The 21,641-nt window shown below is 51.8% G+C and overlaps 1 protein-coding gene across 1 annotated transcript in view; it reads right to left on the reverse strand.

The window, feature by feature from the left end:
* DPYSL5 (dihydropyrimidinase like 5) overlaps positions 1-21,641 on the reverse strand; it is a 99,577-nt gene that overhangs the window by 44,924 nt on the left and 33,012 nt on the right. Inside the window, exon 2 of the mRNA XM_045294081.1 lies at positions 4,417-4,681. Coding sequence (XP_045150016.1) covers positions 4,417-4,677 — 261 coding nt within the window. The 5' untranslated portion in view covers positions 4,678-4,681. The remainder of the gene's footprint in view (positions 1-4,416; positions 4,682-21,641) is intronic.

The following is a 21,641-nucleotide window of genomic DNA, read 5'->3' on the forward strand; positions in this document are numbered from 1 at the left end:
GCAGTGTGGAAGATAAGACAAAGGCCAACCCTGTCCTCCGAGGGGCTGGCAGGCCGCATGGTGACCGTGTGGCATTTGGCCCTGGATGGAAGGTTTCCTAAGCAGGGGCAGATGTCACTCTGAGAACTAAGGGGCACCTGGCCCAGGCCTTGGTATTTTCCATGACCTCATATCCATGTCACCCTGGACAGTGCCTCAGGGAGACTGCAGGAGAACCGGGGCCTTTGAAGGAAGGTGCTCGCGACGACTATAGAAAGGACCATGGGCAGCCGGGAGAACAAATCCATCTCTCTTGGGGGAAAATCTATACCCAGAATGCTCCTTAGACATGAGGATGATGAGGCTTTGTCTTATCTACTTTGTCACCAGGAGGAACCAGTCCCTGAAGGAGGACTTCATGCTTGGTAACATGAAGGGGCAGTCGAGCAGAGCAGGGACAGTTACCAGCGAGCTGCCCTTTTGCACACCGCAGAGTGGTCCTCAGCCTGGACCAGCTTGATGGGCATCAGAGTGATGCTGATGCGAACTCTCGATGCCTGATGATTGTCCACTACTGTTGGGAGCCAAACTGGTCAAAACCAGTTTATAAAACAGGCCTGTGAGTTGAACCTACGTAAGTATATCTAGTAACTCACTGCTAGAGGTACACCCAACCAAAATGTATTCCAGAAGGTTCACAGCAACAGCCGCCACCCCCCCTGCCCCAAACTAGCAACTGCTGAAACACCCATTGGTAGAATGGATAAATGTGGGGTGCGTCATCCAATGGAATACTATACAGCAACAGGGAATGAACTGTCATAGGGAACAACACGACTGGCTTCACATAAATAACACCGAGCAAAAGGAAACCAATTCAGACCTCCACATGCTTGATTTCACTTGCCTATGAAGGAGAACCAGTCCTAGCCAATCTCTGGTGAATATGCAAGGGGAAGCCCCAACTATCGCCATACAGACATGGAAACCCTTATTAAACAAAACTACCGGACTGCAAAGCTCTGGCTTCTTGACACATCCTCTGTCTAGGTCTACACGCTTCTAAAGACGGGGTTTCCAGGTCTCCAGGGCCCCCACTCCCTCCCCAAGATCCTGCCGTCTTCGATTTGCACATCCTCAAAGGATCCACATCACGTGCCTTTGGAATGTTCTTTGAGTTTGGGCAACAAAAAGAGTCTCGGGCAAGATCCAGGCAGGCAGGCGGATGGGGTCAGGTTGTGAGTGAGGTTCTCCCGCGGCGGCAACCTTGAGGAATGAGCACGGACACCATGGCGATGGGAAAAGATCCTCGACCCGCCACCTGGCCCACCTTTTCTCACCAACGAAAGCCGCCCTCCGTTTTCTTATTTGTTCTCCACGATCAGCTCCAGTGAGCATCTTGTGTCCTGGAGGATTCTGGGAATCAGTTGCCATGACCTCCTGAGCTGACCTTTATGCCTGGAGCATAACTGGGCCAGCAGATGCCCTCGGCAGCCGCTGTTGGTTTGAACTTCTTTTTAAAGTCTCCCTAATGCCGTGGTTCTCAACCTTCCTCACACCGCGACCCTTTCATACAATTCCTCATGGTGTGGTGATCCCCCCGAACCATAAAATTATTTTTGTTGCTACTTCATCACTGTCATTTTGTGACCATGATGAATCGGGCAACCCCTGTTGAAAGGGTTGTTCATCCCCAAAGGGGTCACGACCCACAGGTTGAGAACCACTGCCCTAATGCGTCTAAGACAAGTGTGTCATGGACTGCCGCCGTCAATGGTCGCCAAAGCATTTCCTAACACATTGTGTTCGGGGTCAACCTGTGCACACATGCAAGGGGACCCTCACAGCAATACTTCTGTACTTACCCTTGCATTACAAATGTGGAGCCCAGGTGGAGTAGTGGTTATGATGCAGAAGGTCGGCAGTTCTAAACCACCAGCTGCTCCATGGGGGAGAAAGACTGGGCTTTCGACTCCCGTGAACAGCTACCGTCTCGGAAACCCACAGGGGGTCGCTCTGAGTCATCATCGACTGGATGGCAGTGAGTTTGTATTAAAAACCACGGAATGGACACTTGAGGGAGGTGAACTGTATGGCACATGAATTTATCTCACAAAAGCCACGCTCTGGGATTAGATGTCAGGAGAGTGGCTACCGTTGGTGGGGGAATCAAGAGGGTGCCTGGGTGCTGGTTCCACACAGGGTGTGGTCAATCTGACAATTCTACATGTGACTGGGCACTCGGCTGTGCGTGTGTTGTACTGGACTGAAACAATCCAGGGCCGGCCTGACTCTCGGCCCTGGGGCCCATGATGCAGGGAGATATCAGAGTCCTTTATTTGCTATGGAGAGGGGTCCCCGGGCTTATGGACAGGATTCCTTGCCCCATTAGAGAAGCCTCACCTGCCAGGCTTGGGGGAAATCTCAGAGAAGAAATTAGGGGACCTGCTTCTTGTCTCCCTTGGCCTTGGCTGGAGTGAGCAGCAATGGCCCCACATTGGGAACAGCCTCTCCTGTGTGCATAGCCTGGGCTCTGGCTACTGGGACTCCTCACAGCTCTGGACCACAGCTCCTAGAGTGCCCAGCCTCGGGCATAACTTGAGGACCCTGTGCGGGGGTAGGCTGGCCCACAGAGCGCGTGGCACAGCCCAGGCCAGCCTCTGTCAGCCCAGCGGCCCAGTCAGGCACCTCAGGGGTGGGTGTGAGCTGCTTCTGTATGAGCACTCGAGCCCCCCGGAACACGGACCCCAGAGGAGAGCGTGAGCGAGGGGAAAGGTCTCCCTAAGAGCCTGGGCTCAGGTTGAAGTTTGATTTCAGGGCTCAGGGCCGTTGGGGGCTACAGGCTGTGTTGGGCCAGGAGCGGGTGCATCTCTTCCACTCAGGGCATCCGACAGTCCAAAGAGCTGCTGCCATGATGGGGACACGCGACCCCTGAGCTTCTGATTCAAGTTTGGATTCAAAACAAAACAAACTCTTCCTAGATGAGACTGTCACATGTCTGGGTGCAGGGACCCCCGGGGGCCAGCACCAGCCACTTATCCATCCAACAGACGCTGACTGGGAGCTGCCGCTGGGCCAGGCCAGTGCCCCGCTCTGGGACACAGTGGCGCGTGCCTGGGTGTGGTCCTTAAGCAGCCCACAGGCCCTGTCCAGGGTGCGGCTGGCATGTAAAGGGGAAGCCAGGTGCAGGGGACAACAGCAGTGATGGGTTTCTGGAGCAGAGAGGAAGGGGAGTGAACCCATTCATAGCCGCCCCCACCCCACCTCAGGACAGGATGTCTTCAGAGGCTGGACTTTTGTCTTTTGCACCAAGGAACACACAGTGCGGCTCAGGCCAGCTGGAGGGACTGCGAGCACTACGCAGAGGAGCTCCCGATGCAACCCCCCGCACCAGTATCCTTCTCGGCTGTTTTTAAAAAGAAGGAACGAGGCGGGCGAGATCACAGGAGATGCCACTGCATCCTTTGATACGCCCTGTCTTTAAAACTGTCCGGAAGGGGCAGCGTGGGGGTGGGGGGTTCGTTTAGTTTCTCAGATACAAAGCAGCCCCGGTGGCACAGTGCGGTATGCATTGAGCTGTCAGCACGAGGTCAGCGGGTTGAAGCCACCAGGTGCTCCTTGGGAGAAAGATGAGGTGTCTACTGTCAAGATGTAAAGTCTCAGAAACCCCAAAGGGCTAGTTCTATTCTGACTTAAAAAGGCACCTTCAGCGGAAATCGAGTGGATGGCAGGGAGTTTTCTGTTTGTTTCTCATTCATAGAAGAGGGCACACACTTGGACACACACACACACACACACACACACACACACACACACACCCTTTCGCCCCGCCCCACAGTCACCTTCTACACCAGGGACTCTTCTTCTTCCTCCAGTGCTCTATCATAAATGCCAACATTTAAAAATCAAACCTGTTCCAAGCCTGGGCACGTGGGTAAGTGATGAGCAAAACCCCAAACCAAGCTCAGTGCCCTTGAGTCGTGACCCCATAGGACTTGGCAGACCTGCCCCGGGAGCGCGGGAGTGGTAAACCTCCTCTTTCTCCCTTGGAGGGGGGGGGGGCGGTTTCAAACCGCTGGCCTTGCAGTTAGCAGCTCAACGCATAACCACTCTGCCATGAGGGCAAGAGGTCTTCACGGTCTCCCTTTCCATCAGTGGGGAAATGCTTGAGACTGGACATGCCTGCTCTTTTTCTTTTTTCTTTTCAGATCATTTATTGGGGGCTCTTACAACATTCTGTGCATCGATTGTATTGAGCATATTTGTACATAGGTTGCCAACATCCTTTTCTAAACATTTATTTTCTTTTGGAGCCCTGGTAGCAGCTCCTCTTTTACTCCCTCCCTCTCCCCCGCTCCCCTCCTCTTCCCCAGAGAACCAACCCCAGAAGCACACCAGAGGCCAGTGAGAAGCCCGCTGGGCCCACACCAGCATTACCTTGGTGCCGTGGTAGAAGTCGTCCACGCACGTGGCATTCATGAAGGTCTGGTGGAAGTGGGTGCTGGTGTCGATCCCCCCGGGGATCACCAGCTTCCCGGTGGCGTCGATCACCTTTGCACCGCCAGGGATCATGAGCTCCCGGCCCACCTGCTGGATGATGCCATTCTCGATGTAGACGTCGGCCTCGTGGGTGCAGTCATCGTTCACCACCTTGCCTCCCTTGATGAGGATCCGCACGCTGGCTGCGTTGGCAAGCATGTTCCTACAGGAGGGGAGGGATGCTCTGGTCACCGCCACGCCCTTTCTCACGGTCACCGTGGCCCCGCCCCTTTCCTAGAAGAGCCCCGGTACCACACAGCAGGGTTACCCAGGAAACCGTATCCCTTCCCCATCCCCACCCCTGACCTCAGTGATTGTAATTCGGTTTGGAAATAGGCATTGCTTTGTTAGGTTAATTACAGCGGGCTCTAATCAGGGTGGGTTCTAGGGATCATCAGCTTTCTGAGATGTAAAAGGGGCAAATTAGACACAGATGGACCCATGGGGGGGCAAAGACAGCTGGTCTGCGACACTTAGTTTACAAGCCCAGGAACAAAAGACTGCCCTGATGCCCTGGCCAAGACTCAGATTTGAACTTCTACCCTTCAGAAGGGAGTGAGAATACATCTCTGTTCCTTAAAACCTTTAAACACTGGTGGCATTTCTGCTCCTGCAGCAGAAGAAGTGGGGGTAGGAGGGAGGGAGTTCCTTCCCAGTGAGGATGGAGTCGACAAGCAAAGGGGTCACCAGCGCCCCACTGGCCTCAGCAGTAAAGGTGACGTCGGGTCTCAAACACCAGGTCCCTTGTACTTTGTATCCACTACCTCACTTTATCCCCCACAAAGCTGAGGCGCCCCACTTCACAGAGGAGACACTGAAAGTAGTGAGAAACTGGTGGCCCCTTGGTAGCCCAGGCAAACCCAGACGGTCTGGATGTCCCCACATGACCACTGGTTGCTGGCAAGTTGGTCCAGACTAAGTATGACCCGTGGACATCAGAATACAAGCGTGCCCCAGACGGGTCTCAAGGCCTGATTTTTCAAAAGCAGATTGAAAGACCTTTCTCCTGAGGTGCCTCTCAGTGGGTTCGAACCAGCCTTTCAGTGAGCAGCTAGGTGCCACTGTCTACACTACACCCCCGGGGTATCCGACGATACAGCAGGCTCCTGTGCTGGGTGAGTCTCAGAGCACATGCTCTCCCGCTGCTCAGCTGCTTCATCCATTGCATCCTCCAGATAGACTGCCTCAGTCCATCCTCCCAGGTCTGCCCAGAGGTCCATGAGGAACACAGGCTCCGCAGCTGCTTATACGAGGGTCGGTAAGGAAGTATTGTATATACAACTCTTTGTAAAAGCGATGTAACCATGGACGTGTATGCTATGTGGACACTATATTAAGAAAATTCCACACACAAAAAATAGAAACCAAACTTGACCAATGGTTACCATGGGAGGAGGAAGAGGAAGAGTAGTTGCTTAGGGGGCATTGAGCTTACGTTAATGGTGATGGGATAATGTGGAAACGGCCATCAATAATGGTTGTACAACATGAAGAGTGTGCTCAATGGCACCGAATCAGCCATGTAGACATTAGAGAATGTTTTGTTGTGTATATTTGGGACAGAATTAGAAAACAAAATTACATGACTAACAATGAGTACAAGGAAGAAAATGCTCTAGAATTGACTGTGGTGATAACTGCACAGCTCTTCTTGATCTGTATTATTTTATGATATGTGGATGAAGTGCTAATAAAACTGTTAATAAACAAACAAATATGCTAAAAAGTATTGCCATAGGTCCAGGTTTATCCCAAATGAAGCCTGTGTTGAAACATATCCCCATGGTCAGTGGATGGCAGTGGACAAGTTCGCCCAGTCATCAGACACTGGTCTCCGTCTCATTCAACTCCACTCAACACACTGCCATCGATTGAGTGGATTCCAGCTCACGGCAACCCTACAGGACAGGGGGGAACTGCCCCAAAGGTTTCAGAGACCGCAGCTCTTTGCAGGAGTGGAAAGTCCCATCTTTCTCCTGTGGAGCCGCTGGTGGTTTCAAACTGCTGACCTTGTGGATCACAGCCCAAAGCGTAACCACTACGCTGCCACCAGGGCTCCTTTAGTGCCTTCAAAACAAAACCAAAAAAGGGTCTAGTCAGTACAGTGGCTTCCGAAGGGATATGCCGGGTCAGGGAAATTCCAGGCATAGACGTCAGCTCATAGTTACTCAACTGCTGGGTAATCTTGATGGATTATTTGCTTGTTTGTTTGAAAGCATCTCATTGGGGGCTCTTACAGATCATATAACAATCCATAAACCAATTCTATCAAGCACACTTGTACACATGTTGCCAGCATCATTTTTAAAACATTCTCGTTCTACTTGAGCCCTTGGTGTCAGCTCTTTTTCCCACCTCAGTCCCCCATGGAGTTCTTTTCCTTTTTGGCAGGAGGGTGACTGTGAAGACGTTTTCAGATAAACGAAAACTGCCTCAATGAGAAAAGGCCAGGAAAGTTGCACCCAAGGAATGTCCCCGACCGTGACAATGCACCGGGCACCTTCCTGGACTCCATGTGGGCCGGTCCAGGAGGATCTAACTGGGCAACCTCAGCCCACCCACCTCACAGCCCTGACCTTTCCCTTCCGAATGCCTGCACTTCCTTTTGTTCCCAAGACTCGAAGAACATTGAGGAGGGGCACACTTGGAGCCCCTGGAGGATCCCCTTCACTTTGACACAGGGTACATCCGAGCACAGCGTTTGCAGAGAAAGGTTAGAGATGGAAACGCCACCTTCAGAAGTGGATAGCAACAGCCTCACATTTTGATATTTCTATTGAATAAGGGTTTTGTTTTAAAAAATTAATTAATTTATTTATTTTTTATTGGGGGCTCATACAACTCATCACAATCCATACATACATCAATTGTATAAAGCACATTTGTACATTTGTTACACTCATTATTCCTTTTTAAAAAAATTATTTTACTGAGGGCTCGTACATTTCTTATCACAGTCCATACATCCATCCATTGAGTCAAGCACCTATGTACACCTGTTGTCCTCATCAATCTCAAAACAACTGCCCTCAATATTGTTTGCTTGTTTCCCCCTCCCTCTCCCCCCTCCCTTCTGAACCCTTCATAATTCATAAATTATTATAGATTTCCCATAAGTTACCCTGTCCGACGTCTCCCTCCGCCCTCTTCTCTGCTGCCCATTCCCCAGGGAGGAGGCTATACTTAGATTCTTGTAATTGGCTCCCCTCTTCCACCCCGCATTCCCTTCACCCTCCAGGCCTTGCCCCTCTCACCGCTGGTCCTGAAGAAGTCATCTATCCTGGGTTCCCTGTGTTTCAAGTTGCTATCTGTACCAATGTACATCCTCTGGTCTAGCCAGATTTGCAAGGCAGAATTGGGGTCATGAATAAGGGTTTTTATGATACTGTGGTAATATTTTACTTACCCTCATAAGTTAAACTCATCAAGAGCTTATCAAAAACATTGGTGTGGTGTTGTGGGTGGTGGAGTGGATTACGAATTGGGTTGCCCACTGCAAGGTCGGCAGTTCTCACTTGTAGATATTGTTGAGGCGGCGTCTGTTTTTGTGGTTTGCTTCCACAACACAAATAAGCAAAACATCTGTGGCAGTTAACAGACTCTCCTGTCAACTTGCGAAGGGGTAGAGTCTAGCCTGTCAATCAGGTCGCAGCTTGATGACCAGAGGAGATAAATAGCTCACTGGAGGCCAGATACACTCTCTGCTATACGTTCCTGCTGACAAGGCACAGGAGCCAAGCTGAGGGAGGCAGAGCCCTGGAGCTGGAAGAGCCAGTGGGGACCCATGCCAGCACAGAGATGCTTCCACTGCCAGTGGATGCACAAGACTTTCCACCCACTGGCCTGTGATCTTCCTGCATTCAGCATCACTGCATGGCTGCGTGAGTCTGAAGAGGAATTTATGGACTAGGATCGACACATGGGGTAATATAAGACTTACGGACTTGATCTGGAGTGGGCTGGGATATTTTCTTAATGTACAATTGCTCTTTAATAGAAAGCTCTTTCTTATACACATGCGTCTATGAATTTGTTTCTCTAGTCCACCCTGTCCCTAACACAACATCTGTGGTAAGCCAATTCTCCAGATCAAGGGGGTCATTTGGGGGGCTAATTTGGAGACCCGATCACACAGACGTGGGCTCACCCTAGAAATCCAGGCTGGACGAGCTTCTAGGCCTACTTTAGAGGGAACTCCCAGGACCCTATTCATGGCATTGTTGTGAGGGGCCGTCAAGTTGGCTCCGACGCACAGCACACCTGTGTACCAAGAACAAAACACGCCCGGCCCTGCACCATCCTCACGATTGCTCTGTGGGCGTCCACTGTTGCGGCCACCGTGTCCATCTGGCTAGCTGAGACTCTTCCTCTTTTACATTATCAAGGCTGATGTACTCCTCCAGGGCCTGGGCCCTTCTGATAACGTGTGCACAGCAATACGGCAAGGTGCATGCTCGTATTTCCAGCACGCCTTGTTTGTTCTTTTGGCGGTAACTTACATGCATCAGTTCCTCTGCCGTCTTCCTTATGCATCGCCCGACTTTCACATGCGTGAGGCGATGGACAATATCCACTTGATTTCTTGACAGCGACTTCCAGAAGCATGGATTATGGATCCGAGTCAAATGAAATCCTTAACATCAGGCATGTCTCCATGGGTCGTGATGCTGTCTACTGGCCCAGTTGTGAGGACCTGGGCTTTCTTGACATGGAGTTGCAGTCCACAGGGGCGGCTCTCCTCTTCAATCTTCATCAGTCAGTGCTTTGAGTCCTGTTTCCAGCAGGTACATTGTGCCATGTGCGCATCGCAGGTTGATAATGAGCCTTCCTCTAATCCGGGTGCCACGTTCTTCACGGCGTCCAGCTTTTCAGATTTATTTGTTCAGTGTACAGATGGAACGAGAAGGGTGACAGGTCACAACCCTGACGCACACTTTTCCTGATTTGAAACCACACAGCGTCTATTAAAACCACTGCCTCTTGGTCGATGGGCAGGTTCTGCACGATGGAAGTGGTCTGGAACAGCCATCCTTAGGGTCCTTTGCTAAGCATATTACAGGCAGGCCCCATCAATTCTAGTTATGATGAACACTACTTAGGACCATCTTTTTTGGTGTGTGTGTGTGTCTGCATCGGACAGGGTCAGTTCTGCCCTGTCCTACGGGGCTGCTATGAGTCGGAATTGACTCGATGGCCGTGAGCTTGGCTTTGGGTTTCAGTTTATCCTTAGACGTATGCATGACACACCATGTTGCAGCACGTTCTCGATGGATGTCCTTCTCATCAAAGGCTGCAGTCTTCAGTCTGGCCTGCACTGGGCTGCAAAGGAAACCCCAGCCTTCACAGCCGGATCGAGAGGCAACATCATGAAAACCAGGAAGCACGGCAGGTGCCAGGACTTCATTTTACTTGGCTCTGCGATCCATGCTCGCGGAAGGAATGTGTGAGGACGGGCAGGCTCCGCGCCGTTTCCCTTCTGCTGGGGACACCATCCAGCACGGTTGCTTAGCGCTCTCCTGGCCGGGGCCGCTCTCAGGAAGCCAGATCCAGTGAGCCAGAGAGACACAGGCCACTGTAGTTGCGGATCAGTCTGAAAAGGGGGTCGCTTCTCGCTCCCAAACAGAACAAGAACGGAAATTACCTCCATATGAGATGCCTCTCACGATGCTGGGAGCAGGTGCAGACTAGCCGCTTGGTGGGGGCAGGAAAGCCTGTCAACACAAAAATCTCTACCCCCTCCCCACCCACCCCTTTGTACATCTCCAAGGCATCTAACAAGCCTCGTGCCCCTCCACGCTGTTGACATTCATTAGGCTTCTCGCCTCCCCCGGAACCTCTTAGCACCTCACTCGGCTGGCTTTCCTGCTCCTCGTGCTGAAAGAAAGAGTGGCTGATAGATTTTTTTCTCCTCCCTCCCTCCACTCGCTGCTGTGGCCTCCATATGTGTGTGGGTGTGGGAGCCCGATGGGGCAGGGGGCAGGGGGCAGGTGAGTGGGTGGGTGTATCCCAAGGGCCTCTTTGGAGAGAGCCCCCCCACTGCACCACCAACCCCCACACCACACTCACTGCCACCGAGCCGATGCCGACTCACAGCAAGCCTGTAGGGCGGGGTGGACCTGTAATTCTTCACCGGAGTACAAAGCCTCCTCTGTCTCCCACAGAGGGGTTGGGGGGTTCGAACTGCCAGCCTTGCAATTGATAGCCCAGCACGTAACCACTACAGGCCCCCTTTGTCATCCAGTGACATCTGGACCTTAAACTAAATGTGAAGACGTCGGGCTACCTCCCCCAGAACCATATGTTCAATCCCAACTTCGGAACCTGCAGCTATTTTGTCTATGCAAATGAAAAGAATCCAAAACATGTCTGTCCTCGCAGGCAGAAATGGGAAAAAGGCCAGACCCTGAAGCGCTACTAGGAAGCATAGATTCCAGCGGAGAATTCTAGGGCGGCACACATCACGTCGATCTGACCTGCCTCCTGGTCCTCACCCAACCCGCCTTACCCACAGGGAGCCTCGCCCGAAGGGAACCAGCCGAGGACGAGAGGGGCCGTGCCACACAGGGAGCCTGCAAGTCACAATTTATTCCTGGAAGTACTGACACCTCTCAGGATAAGAGGGTGGGTATCTTGGAGTAGCCAATGGAACACAGCTTGCGCCCTCAACCGTCTGAGTCTGTGGCATGGGCCCCTCGTGGTCCTGAACTGTAACGGGTTAAAGGTCTGGTGGGGGGTAAGCTAGGGACGCAGGGACTGCTGGAGGGGAGGCTACAGCTAAAGAGTGTAATCTGTCATGATTAGAATACTGCATTTCAAGAACTGTTTATCCGAGTAACAGAGATTTTTCTCCCCGCACACTTCTTTTGGGCACTGCTGCTGTTGCTGGACAGTCCCCAGAGAGGGCTGCTCAGGCACCTCTTGTGCAGTAGACAGTCAAGGTTACAGCAACTGCTTTCCTTGTTCTTGAAAAGCACACACACTCCACTGCTCCAGCCGTGCAGCAGCCTCCATGCTGCCAAGGAAATGCCAGCCCCGGTGCTGGGCTGTGGAAGTCTGTTTCTGTCATCACCTTCCGAGGCTCCCTGTCCCTGCTGGGAGGTGCCAGACGAGGGGAGCCTGCTCAGCCTGTGTTACACAGCTGCCCCCTGCCAGCAGCTCAGCTGGAGGACCCTGGAGGCTTTGGGGCTCAGCTCAGACATGCAGGGCCAGATGGTGCAAAGGCAATGCTTCTTGCATAAGGACCATAAAGTGCATAGTGGACTCAAACACGTATTTCCTCGTTATGACAAATGCTGGTTTCAGACATGCACGCCCTTCCTTGGCAGAATCCCCACACTATTGTGTCATTTTACTGATCATGGTTCACTATGCTACCAAGAAGCAGGCAAGAGGAGAGCTACAAAACCACCATGGGACATGAAGGGCTGATAGCATTTAAGTCAGCCTTACTGGCAATCCAAGACATTGGTGGCTCCGTGATAGAATTCCTGCCTTCCATCCAGGGGACTTGAGTTCAAGTCCCCGCCAATGCACCTCATGTGCAGTTGTGGTTTGTGTGTTGCGTCTGTCAGTTGTGGTTTGTGTCACTGAATGGGTTTCAGGACAGCATCCAGACTATGTGAGACGAGGAAGACCCACCCCCACCTAAGGCACAATACAAGATTTGTCTGATCCCTCACTGACCCATAGCCCTACAGGGGACAACGCTGGAGACACAGTGTGGGAATTCCGCCCGGTCTGATCCCACCACACCAAGGCAAACACTAAGGGCGTGCAACAGAAGAGCCAGGGAAACAGAGCACCAAGTCCCCAGGGAATACCAAAAATAGACTTTGGGGCCAGGGCTTGGCAACCCATCAGACTCGACCAGAAAATACTCCTAAAGGCCAACAAACAGTCCTTGAACTAAGAACAAGCTTTTCTTTGTTGTTGTTGTTTTGTTTTGTTTTGCTGTCTAGTTTTTGTGCATGTTATTATCTCTGCAGGTCTGTCTAAATAAGATAGGCTGGATGAACAATCTGGAGGAGAAAACAATGGAACCAACAGTTCCGGAGGGACATGGGAAAGGGGGAGGTGGGGGGAAAGGAAGTGGTGTTAACAAACCCAGGGACAAGGGAACAACAAGTGATCCAAATCGGTGGTGAGGAGGGTATAGGAGGCCAGGTAGGGCGTGGCCAAGGGTAATGTAACCGAGAGGAATTACTGTAACCCTGGTGGGGACTGAGCATGATAGTGGGACAGGAGGAAAGTCAAAGGAAATAGAGGAAAGAGCTTAGGAGCAAAGGGCATTTATAGAGGTCTAAATAAAGGCATGTACATATGTAAATATATTTATATATGAGGATATAGAAATAGATATATGTGCAGATATTTATAGATCTAGTATTAAGGTAGCAGATAGACATTGGGCCTCCACTCAAGTACTCCCTCAATGCAAAAATACTTGGTTCTATTAAAATGGCATTCCATGATGCTCACCTTCCCGACACGATTGCTGAAGACAAAGTGGGTGCATAAGCAAATGTGGTGAAGAAAGCTGATGGAGCCCGGCTAGCAAAAGATATATCATCTAGGGCAGGGGTCCTCAAACTACGGCCCGTGGGCCACATGCAGCCCACGGAGGACATTTATCCGGCCCACCGGATATTTTTCCCCCTTTTGTTTTTTTACTTCAAAATAAGATTATGTGCAGTGTGCATAGGAATTTGTTGATAGTTTTTTTTTAAACTATAGTCCAGCCCTCCAATCTGTATGCCAAGCAAATGCTCTGAGGAGCTGGGCTATATGAAGAGTGTGACATCGGGTTGGCAGGAAGCCTCGTAAACAACCTGGGAGATGCAGGTGACACAACCTTACGTGCTGAAAGTGACGGAGGACTTGCAGCACTTACTGACGAAGATCACACATCGCAGTGTGGATTACACCTCGACATAAAGAAAACCACAGTCCTCACCACGGACCCAGTAGACAGCATGGTAACAGACAAAAGACTGAGCTCGTCCAGGATTTAATTTACTGGGATCCACAATCCGTGTGCGTGGGGACAGAAGTCAAGAAGTCAAACAACCTACTGCATTGAGCAAATGTGCTGCCCACGATCTCTCTGAAGTGCTAGAGAGCAAAGATATCTCTTGGAGGACTGAGGTGCATTTGAGGTTAACCATGGTGTTTTCACACGCCTTTTATGCCTGCGAAAGTGAGGCAGTGGATAAGGAAGACCGAGGAGGAATCGAAGCATTGGAATGATGATGTGGGTGACGAATACTGAAAGGAGTGTGCTGCCGGAAGAATAAACAATCCTGTCTTGGAAGAAGTACAGCCGGAATGCTCTTTAGAATCAAGATGGCGAGACTTTGTCTCGTGTACACTGGGTCTATCGTCCGGGGGGCTAGTGCCTGGAGATCATGTTTGGTAAAACGAGGGTCATCACAAAAGCAGCAGCTCCTCGATGAGTGGAATGGGCAACAGTGGGTTTAAACAGAGCAGTGGTGATGAGAATGCAGGATTGCACACTGTTCTGCTGTACACAGCATCACTGTATACTGCTGTACACAGCACCACTGTGGGTGGACTGACACAACAACATCAGGAGTTGAGTGAAATATTTTGAGGGATTCTAGAGATAGAACCCAGCCCTAGATTGTTGAAAGACGCAAATCTTCCACCTTTCCGCTGGGATTCTGGTGGGTCGTAGCTTTCTCTAAGGACTAGTGGGAACCTGGGTACCAGGGACCTGGACTAAGAAGGTCCAGTCTGGGAGTAGGAAGCCCACGCAAAGTAAAAGCTAGATTGAGAGGTTGGGACCCACGTGCTATCTACCCTGATACTGAATACAAACTATTTCTGAACCTAAACGGCATCTCTGAAGGTTTAATGTTCCACGAGGCCCTATTTCCACAGGGTCAGATCAGGCCTCTTGGTGGCTGGTGACATTTGGAGTAAGGAAGGCTAGAAGGCTACTTCCAAGTTGGGGACCTGGAGGTGTCTGCCCTTGGAACATGGCCGTCATCCTTGTTGCTGGACAAAGAGAGAAGGAATAATGGAACTGCAGGTCAGAGCCAGCTGGGATTTGGCTTCTTCAACAGAAGGGAGAAAGGGGAGAGGCCCACGGAACAAGCCTGCCAATGTATAAGGAATTAAAAAAAATTAGTGAGCAAGGCTTTTACTTGAGAACACTTAAAAAATAAGCTTAGCCAAAGGAGCTGCCACAGCTGGTGTCCGAGAGGCGGTCCCCTATCTCCTGGGCACATGTCAACCAAGAGTCGAAGGGAAGATCATTCTGGGGAGATGTGTATGAATCCAAGGGGGTAAACCTTTAGCAGAAGACAAGAAAGAGGTTTGATCCTGTGGGATTGTAGCTGAAACCCCCCAAGCTCGCAGCTGAAGCGGCTGGCCCGGACTTAATGAGCCCACGCCACCAGTGGGGAGGCGGCAGCAGCAGCTACATTCCAGGGATTAGCTGGGAGAGGGTGTAAGAAATGGAGCTGCAGACCATTTGTGCGACAAGATTAGCTGGGAGGAGTGGGGAGCAATAGGCAGTGGTTGGACGCCGAAGCAGAGAGTACGTGTGCTGTTGGGGGGACATGAGGCTGATTTGTGTCTCTACACCTACGTGTCTATCCCAGCCCACGCACAGCGGCGGCGCCAGTCTTTGGCATCTGGGCAGACACGGACCTTGTGTTAAACACCCAAGCCAGACGACTAAACCGGTAGCTACTCCCTCGCAGAGACCCCCGGGGACGGGAAGCACTTCGCTCCGTGGGGCTTCCAAGGCCATGACCTTGGAAGTGAATCACGGGGTTTTCTTCAGAGATCCCTCCGGGTGGGGTGGGGAGGGGACTGCCACCTTCCCAGCCAGTCACCAGGCACTGCAACACGGACCCCATGCAGAGACCCCTGCCTCCTTTCAGGTGCTCCTGAATTCAGCAACTGAAACCAGCGTAAATGGAATAGCCCACTTCCACAAGGCCGGCAGCTCCAGGGCACACGGAGGGTGACGCCTGGCCAGGCTTTACCCAGAGAAGGGCAGGCTTGTCCCCATCACCACTGCAGCCCTCCCGTCCTCCAGCTGTCCCCAGGCCACAGAAATAATTCCAGCAGCCGCGCGCCCCAGGGCTGCGGTGGCCCACACAGGTGGCTGCTTCCTAGGATGATGGAGCCACAAGGCGGAGGGGGTGCTGACTTGTGGCAGATGTTCTGTTTCAGACCCGCCTCCCAGGTAAGGGGTAAACCCGATGCTTAACCCCTCGCTGTGGCCTAGTCCTTCTGACTCACCGCCCCGCTCCTCGGGGTTCCTGACGCTGCCCATCTCTCTGGGGACAGGCTGTCCTCACCTCTCTCCCTCACCTTGCGGCCGGCAAGCCGACTCAACCCACCGTGCCCCCAGGACACGAAGAAGAGGTTTTCCTGCCGACGAATGTGTCGTGAACCTGCCTTCCTGACCACGTCTCCATCTGGGATAGAAACTGAGCAAGACGAGAGAACTCCTGGTCTTCTCTCTTTTACGCGGCATAGGAGGATGGATAAACTGCCGCCACGCACAGCACAGAGCCTCACGGACAATCCCGAGGGGACGGAGCAAGGACGGGCAAGAGGAGCGGCAGGATTCCGTTCTACGAAGTCGTCGTCCCCGGGACAGAGTAGAAGTGCCCTGCTGGGGGCTCTGGGCTGCAACCTGTCTGGGGACACAGAGGAGTCTGGTTCAAGCACGTCTTTGTCCCACGGAGCCCCTGGGTGGGTGCAAACCACCCCCTTTCTGGTTCGCAGGCGAGTGTCACTATGATGCCGCCGGGCATCCTTTTAGGTGCAGCAGAAAAGTGGGCAAAACCACCTTGTTTAGACACCTGGTGCTAAAACCTTAAAGAGAAGCATGGAAATAAGTAGCCCTACGTTCAGGGTGATGGTACCTCTGGGGGAAGGGGCTGTGTTTGGGTATATAGTTGGCGGGTCTTCTCAAGAGCTCCAAACAATGTCATCTTTCATCTGGGTGGGGGCTATCCAGGCATTTTCTTTCAAGATATTATTTAGAGGGGACTTGCACGTCCTGTAGGAATTCCATGTTGACAGTTTCCAAGACTTAGAAGGACTGCATGTGGAATATAAAAATATGCTTTCAAGAATTAAAACAGCCCGAGACGGACGCCCAGAGGGCAGAGAATGAACAGTGAGGTTTGCATTGTAGAATTTCAGGTGATTTTCCCCTCTGGTTTTCCAAACTTTCCATGTCTTACATGGCTCTGAGCACTAAAAAACATACACTGCACATGAAAAGACACAGAAACACTTTTATAGGGCTTGAAAGAAAGTGAAAGGCTTTTTCCACATCTTTTCAGGAAGTCTGGCCACCACGCAGCCACCCTGGGAGGGCTCCTGGAAGGTGTGGCTTGTAGTGGAGATGGGGAGGAGGTGTGAGGGTCTGCGTTGGCCCAGGGCTCCTTCCCGACCCACCCCTGTCTTACCAGGCTGTCTGTCTGTCTGTCAGGTTCACACAGGATTCCAGGTAAATCTTATAACTACGCTACCAGGAAATGAAACAAGTCTTATCCCCACTGTATATGGCCAAGGAAACTGTGAGCAGGAATCCATCCCTATTACACCGGAGCCCCTTGAGAGAAGGGTCAACGCCCGGTTCTATCCTCTGAACAGGCTTGGCACACAGAGGACCCCTTAGAGGCGGCTGCAGGGGGGCGAGACAAAGGGTCTCAGTGAGGATCCGATGAGATCCAGGAGGAAGCACTGTGCACGTACCAAGTGCTAGCCACACACGGGAGGAAGGCTTGCTTCTTTGGGAGCATTCTGTGCTGGCTGCGAGGGTGTTTGGTGCAAAGACTGGGCGGAGGAACAAAGCCGGTGGCAGCGGCTGGAGAACGAGGCAAGAAGCACAAGAAGGAGGTATTGGTTGAGACTGCCTGGCCGGCCGGTTAGAGGCCTTGGAGCAGAGGGGCCAGAATCGGGTAAGGATGCAGCTCGGAGAGGGAGAATGAATGCATAGAGGCTACCGGTTCCCACTAGACCTGGGGTCACAAGAAGACCTGGGGTGGGGGGGGCTACTGAATGTCATCCAGGGATGACACCTCTTTCAGAAGGGCCTGTATCCCTGCTTCTTCGCAAGGTGTGGGCTGACTGGAGGAAGGGAAGGGAGTGGGTGCAGTGCGCCCGGCAGGAGGATGCTGCTCAATTCACCGCCAGCCACTGGATTCCAACTCACGGAGAAGCCCCCTGCCCTGCGTGTCAGAGACGTGCGCGCCCCGGGCTTTCCAGGGGCTGACCGTCCAGAAGTAGACTGCTGGGCCCCTCACCCGAGGCACCTCTGAACAGCAGCTGAGAGCCACCCAAGCCCACCGTCATCAAGTCACTCCCTGTGACCCCCCCTCCCCCAAGGAAGCCACATTCCCCCAAAGGATTCCCACGGCTCTAAGATTCAAACCTCCGACTTTGGCTTAGCAGCTGAGCATGTAAACCATTCACACCACCCAAAGATTCCAGGCATATGATATCAGGAGGGATAATTAGGCAGTACCCATGGAACGGGTGGAAGGGGGTGGGGGTGGACAATAAAGGGTTGGATGCCAGGAGGCTCTCTGGGTGGGGAGTGGCTGGGACCACAAGGCCTCAGGCTGCACAGACAGAAGGGCAGCGAGCTGGCTGGACAGGTGGGACACAGCTGTGGAAACACAAACACAAAGCTGAGTTGAGCTTGTCTCTCCAGGAACAGGTCAGTTCAGTCAGCGGATGACCACCAGCCCACGCACCCAAGCTAAGGAGGTGGAAGGACTAGGAAACCAACCTTCACTGAGCACTTCGCTGTGCCCAGCGCCAGAGTCTCACAATTGCCCCCTCCACCCCCATTTTGCAGTGGAGATCACAAGGAGGCCAACCATAGGCCTGGGGGCAAGGCATAGGGGTCATTCTGACACCAGACCTCCGGAGACTCAGCAGGTTGGGCCTGTGCTCCTGGGGAGTCCGTTAAGAGAGAGCCCCAGAACCACAGTGTCCTCGGGCCCGGTTCCGGCCGTGGGGTCGGTTTCTCAGCTCTCCTGCCTTCTCAGGCCAGACCCTCAAGTCCGGGGCCACTGGAGTGGGGGTGGGGCCCTGGTGATGTCGCAGTTAAGGGATCAGCTGCTAATCCAAAGGTCGGCAGTTGGAACCAACCAGCTGCTCTCCGGCAGGACGATGTGCCCATCTGTTCCCATAAAGACAACAGGGCTGGAAACCCGCAGGGACACAGGTCCACTCCACCCTGTCGGGTCACTAGGAACTGATTCAAAGGCAGTGAGTCCGGGCTGTCACCAGCTGCCGTAGAGTTAGGCCCTGACTCACAGCAGACTCCGACTGTTCTACAAGGGACCCAGAGGGTTTGCCCTGGCTAATTTTTTTTTTTTCAGAAGTAGATCATCAGGCTTATCTTTTCAGTCCAGGGACTCTGTGAACCGGTTCAGCTCTCCAGCCTCCACGGACAGATGGAGGTAGGAGCTTTGCAGGAGCTGCACTGGCTGGGGATGGAACCCGGGCCTCCTGCACGGTAGGGGAGAATGCTACCACTGACTGTCCCACCAACAGCCCCCCAGCTGAACTGCTCCAGGTCCTGCCAAGTAGGTCGTCTTTCCTGGAGCAGCATGAGGAGTTTGCTCAAATGTGAATAAGCTCCCAGAGGCAGGGCTGGCACCTACCACGTGGCGCTGTGATAAGTGCCACGGAACTAAACTGAAGGTGGCCCCAAGGAGCTCTGAGGTGCATTGCAATATGAGCTAAGTGGCTGGAAGGGTCGAGAGGGCTAGAGAATCTCAGAACCCAGCCTTGGCTCGGGGGCTGCTGCTCAGAAAGGGGTCTTTGAGGTGAGTCTCCTCAGTAGCTCATGGGTGGTAGTGGTGTGTGTGTGGTGGAGGTGTGTGGGGGGGGCAGTGGGCATTTTTGCCAGGGCCTTCCAGACAGAACTAGCTCGATGCCTTCAGGAAGGCTGATGAACTTAGTGCACGAGGGGCGGGCAGGGGCCGGATGGTCTCAGCTGGGCAGGCCCAGCCTCCAGGAGTGTGGTCTGGCCACTGAATGCCGTGAGGAAGGCTGCCGCTAGCTTGAGTCACATCAAACAGAACAGCACAAAGTACAAGAAACAAAGAAAGACATGTTTTATAAACTTTATGTGTGTGTGCTAAACTTTTCTAAGCATAATCCAAAGCCAAAGTATCCCCAGCAGCAGCAACAGTAGTAGTAGTAGATTGGTGTAGCTAAGACTTGCGAACAGTGGAAACAGTTTGATAGAGCAAAACAACAAACAAAACCCTCACTGCCATTGAGTCGGCAATGCCATCTCATAGCAACCCTATAGAACTGCCCCTGTGGGTTTGCAAGATTGTAATTCTTGATGGGAGTAGAAAGCCCCATCGTCCTCCCTCAGAGCGGGTGGTGGTTTTGAATCGCTGACCTTGCAGTTAGCAGCCCAATGCACAGCCACTATGCCACCAGAGCTCCTGCTGAAGTAGCAAAAGATATCACAAATTACTCTCAGTAATGACCCATCAAAACTGGTGCTGACATGTTTGCAGCATACAACCAAGGGTTAATATCTTTAATATGTAAAGGCACTTACAGATTTTTAAGAGGGAGCTAAATACCCCAAGAGAGAAAAAATAGGCACAGTATCTGAATAGGCAATCCACATGTGAGGAAAGGCTTACATGGCTAATAAGCAAATGAAAGGATGCTCATCTTTATTAATAATCAAAGAAATGCAAATGGAAAGGATGAACAAGGCAGCTTCCACCTATCACGATGGCGTACCTACCAGAGAGCATCGCCCAGAACGCGACAGCAAGGCCCTCACTCTCATCCCCCGCTGGGAGGAGCTCAGATTGGTCCAAGCATCCCAGGAGGGAGTCATAAAAGTCTGCATGAATATTTAAAATGCACACTTCACACCCGAGAATTCCTTCTGAGGACATAATTGGGCCAATGAATTGAGAAGCATTTCGTTGGGTGTTTCACTGCCTTGCTGTGTTTAGAAGGACAAGCTCAAGGTCCTTCAGTAGGAAGGCTGCTTAAATCAGTGATGGCAGGTCCACACACTAGAAGACTGGATGGGGCTCAAAGCACTGCCATGGGCATTTATCCAGAAGACAGGAACTAAGTGGAGGAGCAGACCTGTGGTGTGTGCACCAGAAGAGGCACGTGTGTGTCTCAATAGCATCGCTCACTTACATGTCAACTCTGACTTGTGAGTGGATAGTGGTTACCAGCTGGGCTGCTACCCGTGAGGTCAGCAGTTGGAAACCACCAGTTTTTCTGAGGGAGGAAGACGGGGTATCCCATAAAGGGGTACAGTCTCGGAAACTCACTGAGGCAGCTTGACCCTGTCTTATCCTATTGCTATGAGTTGGCAGGGACTCGATGGCAGTTTATTTATTTTTTAACATATGTAAATGAGCTTTTTGCACAAAACACTGGGAAGGTTGTTTACCAATTAACGATTAGTTATCTCTGAGATAAACTGCCAAAAGAACAAACAAATCTGCTTCAGAAGAAGTATAGCTGATCAACAGACAGACCTGGAACTATTTATAGGATTTTTCTTTCTTTCTTTTTTTTCCCCCATGGCTATCTATATAAGATAGGCAGGATAAACAATCCCAGGAGAAAACAATGGGACCAATGGCTCTGGGGGGGTCCAGGAAAGAGGGGGAGGTGGTGGGAAGGAGGCAGGGGAGCAAATAAACCCAGGGACAGGGGAAAAGTGATCTAAAATCGATGGCGAGGAGAGCATAGAGGGCCTGGTGGGGCTTGATCAAATGCAATGTAGCCGAGAGGAATTACTGAGAGCCAAATGAAGGCTGAACATGATAGTGGGGCAGGAGGAAAGTAAAAGGAAATAGAGGAAAGAACGACAAGGCAAAAGACATTTAAAGGAGTATAAATATAGGCACATACATATGTAAATATATTTATATATAATGATAGGGATATAAGTCTATGTACATATATTTATATGTTAAGTGTTAAGGTAACAGATGGACATTGACCCTGTACTCAAGTACTCCCTCAACTCAAGAACAGTTTAATAACCTGGCATTTTGTGATGGCCACCTTCCCAACACTATCGTTGAAGACAAATGGGTGCATAAGCAAATGTG

Source organism: Echinops telfairi, unplaced genomic scaffold, assembly GCF_000313985.2.
Source record: "Echinops telfairi isolate 266 unplaced genomic scaffold, ASM31398v2 ScPeMD7_2573;HRSCAF=3158, whole genome shotgun sequence".
NCBI lineage: Eukaryota > Metazoa > Chordata > Mammalia > Afrosoricida > Tenrecidae > Echinops > Echinops telfairi.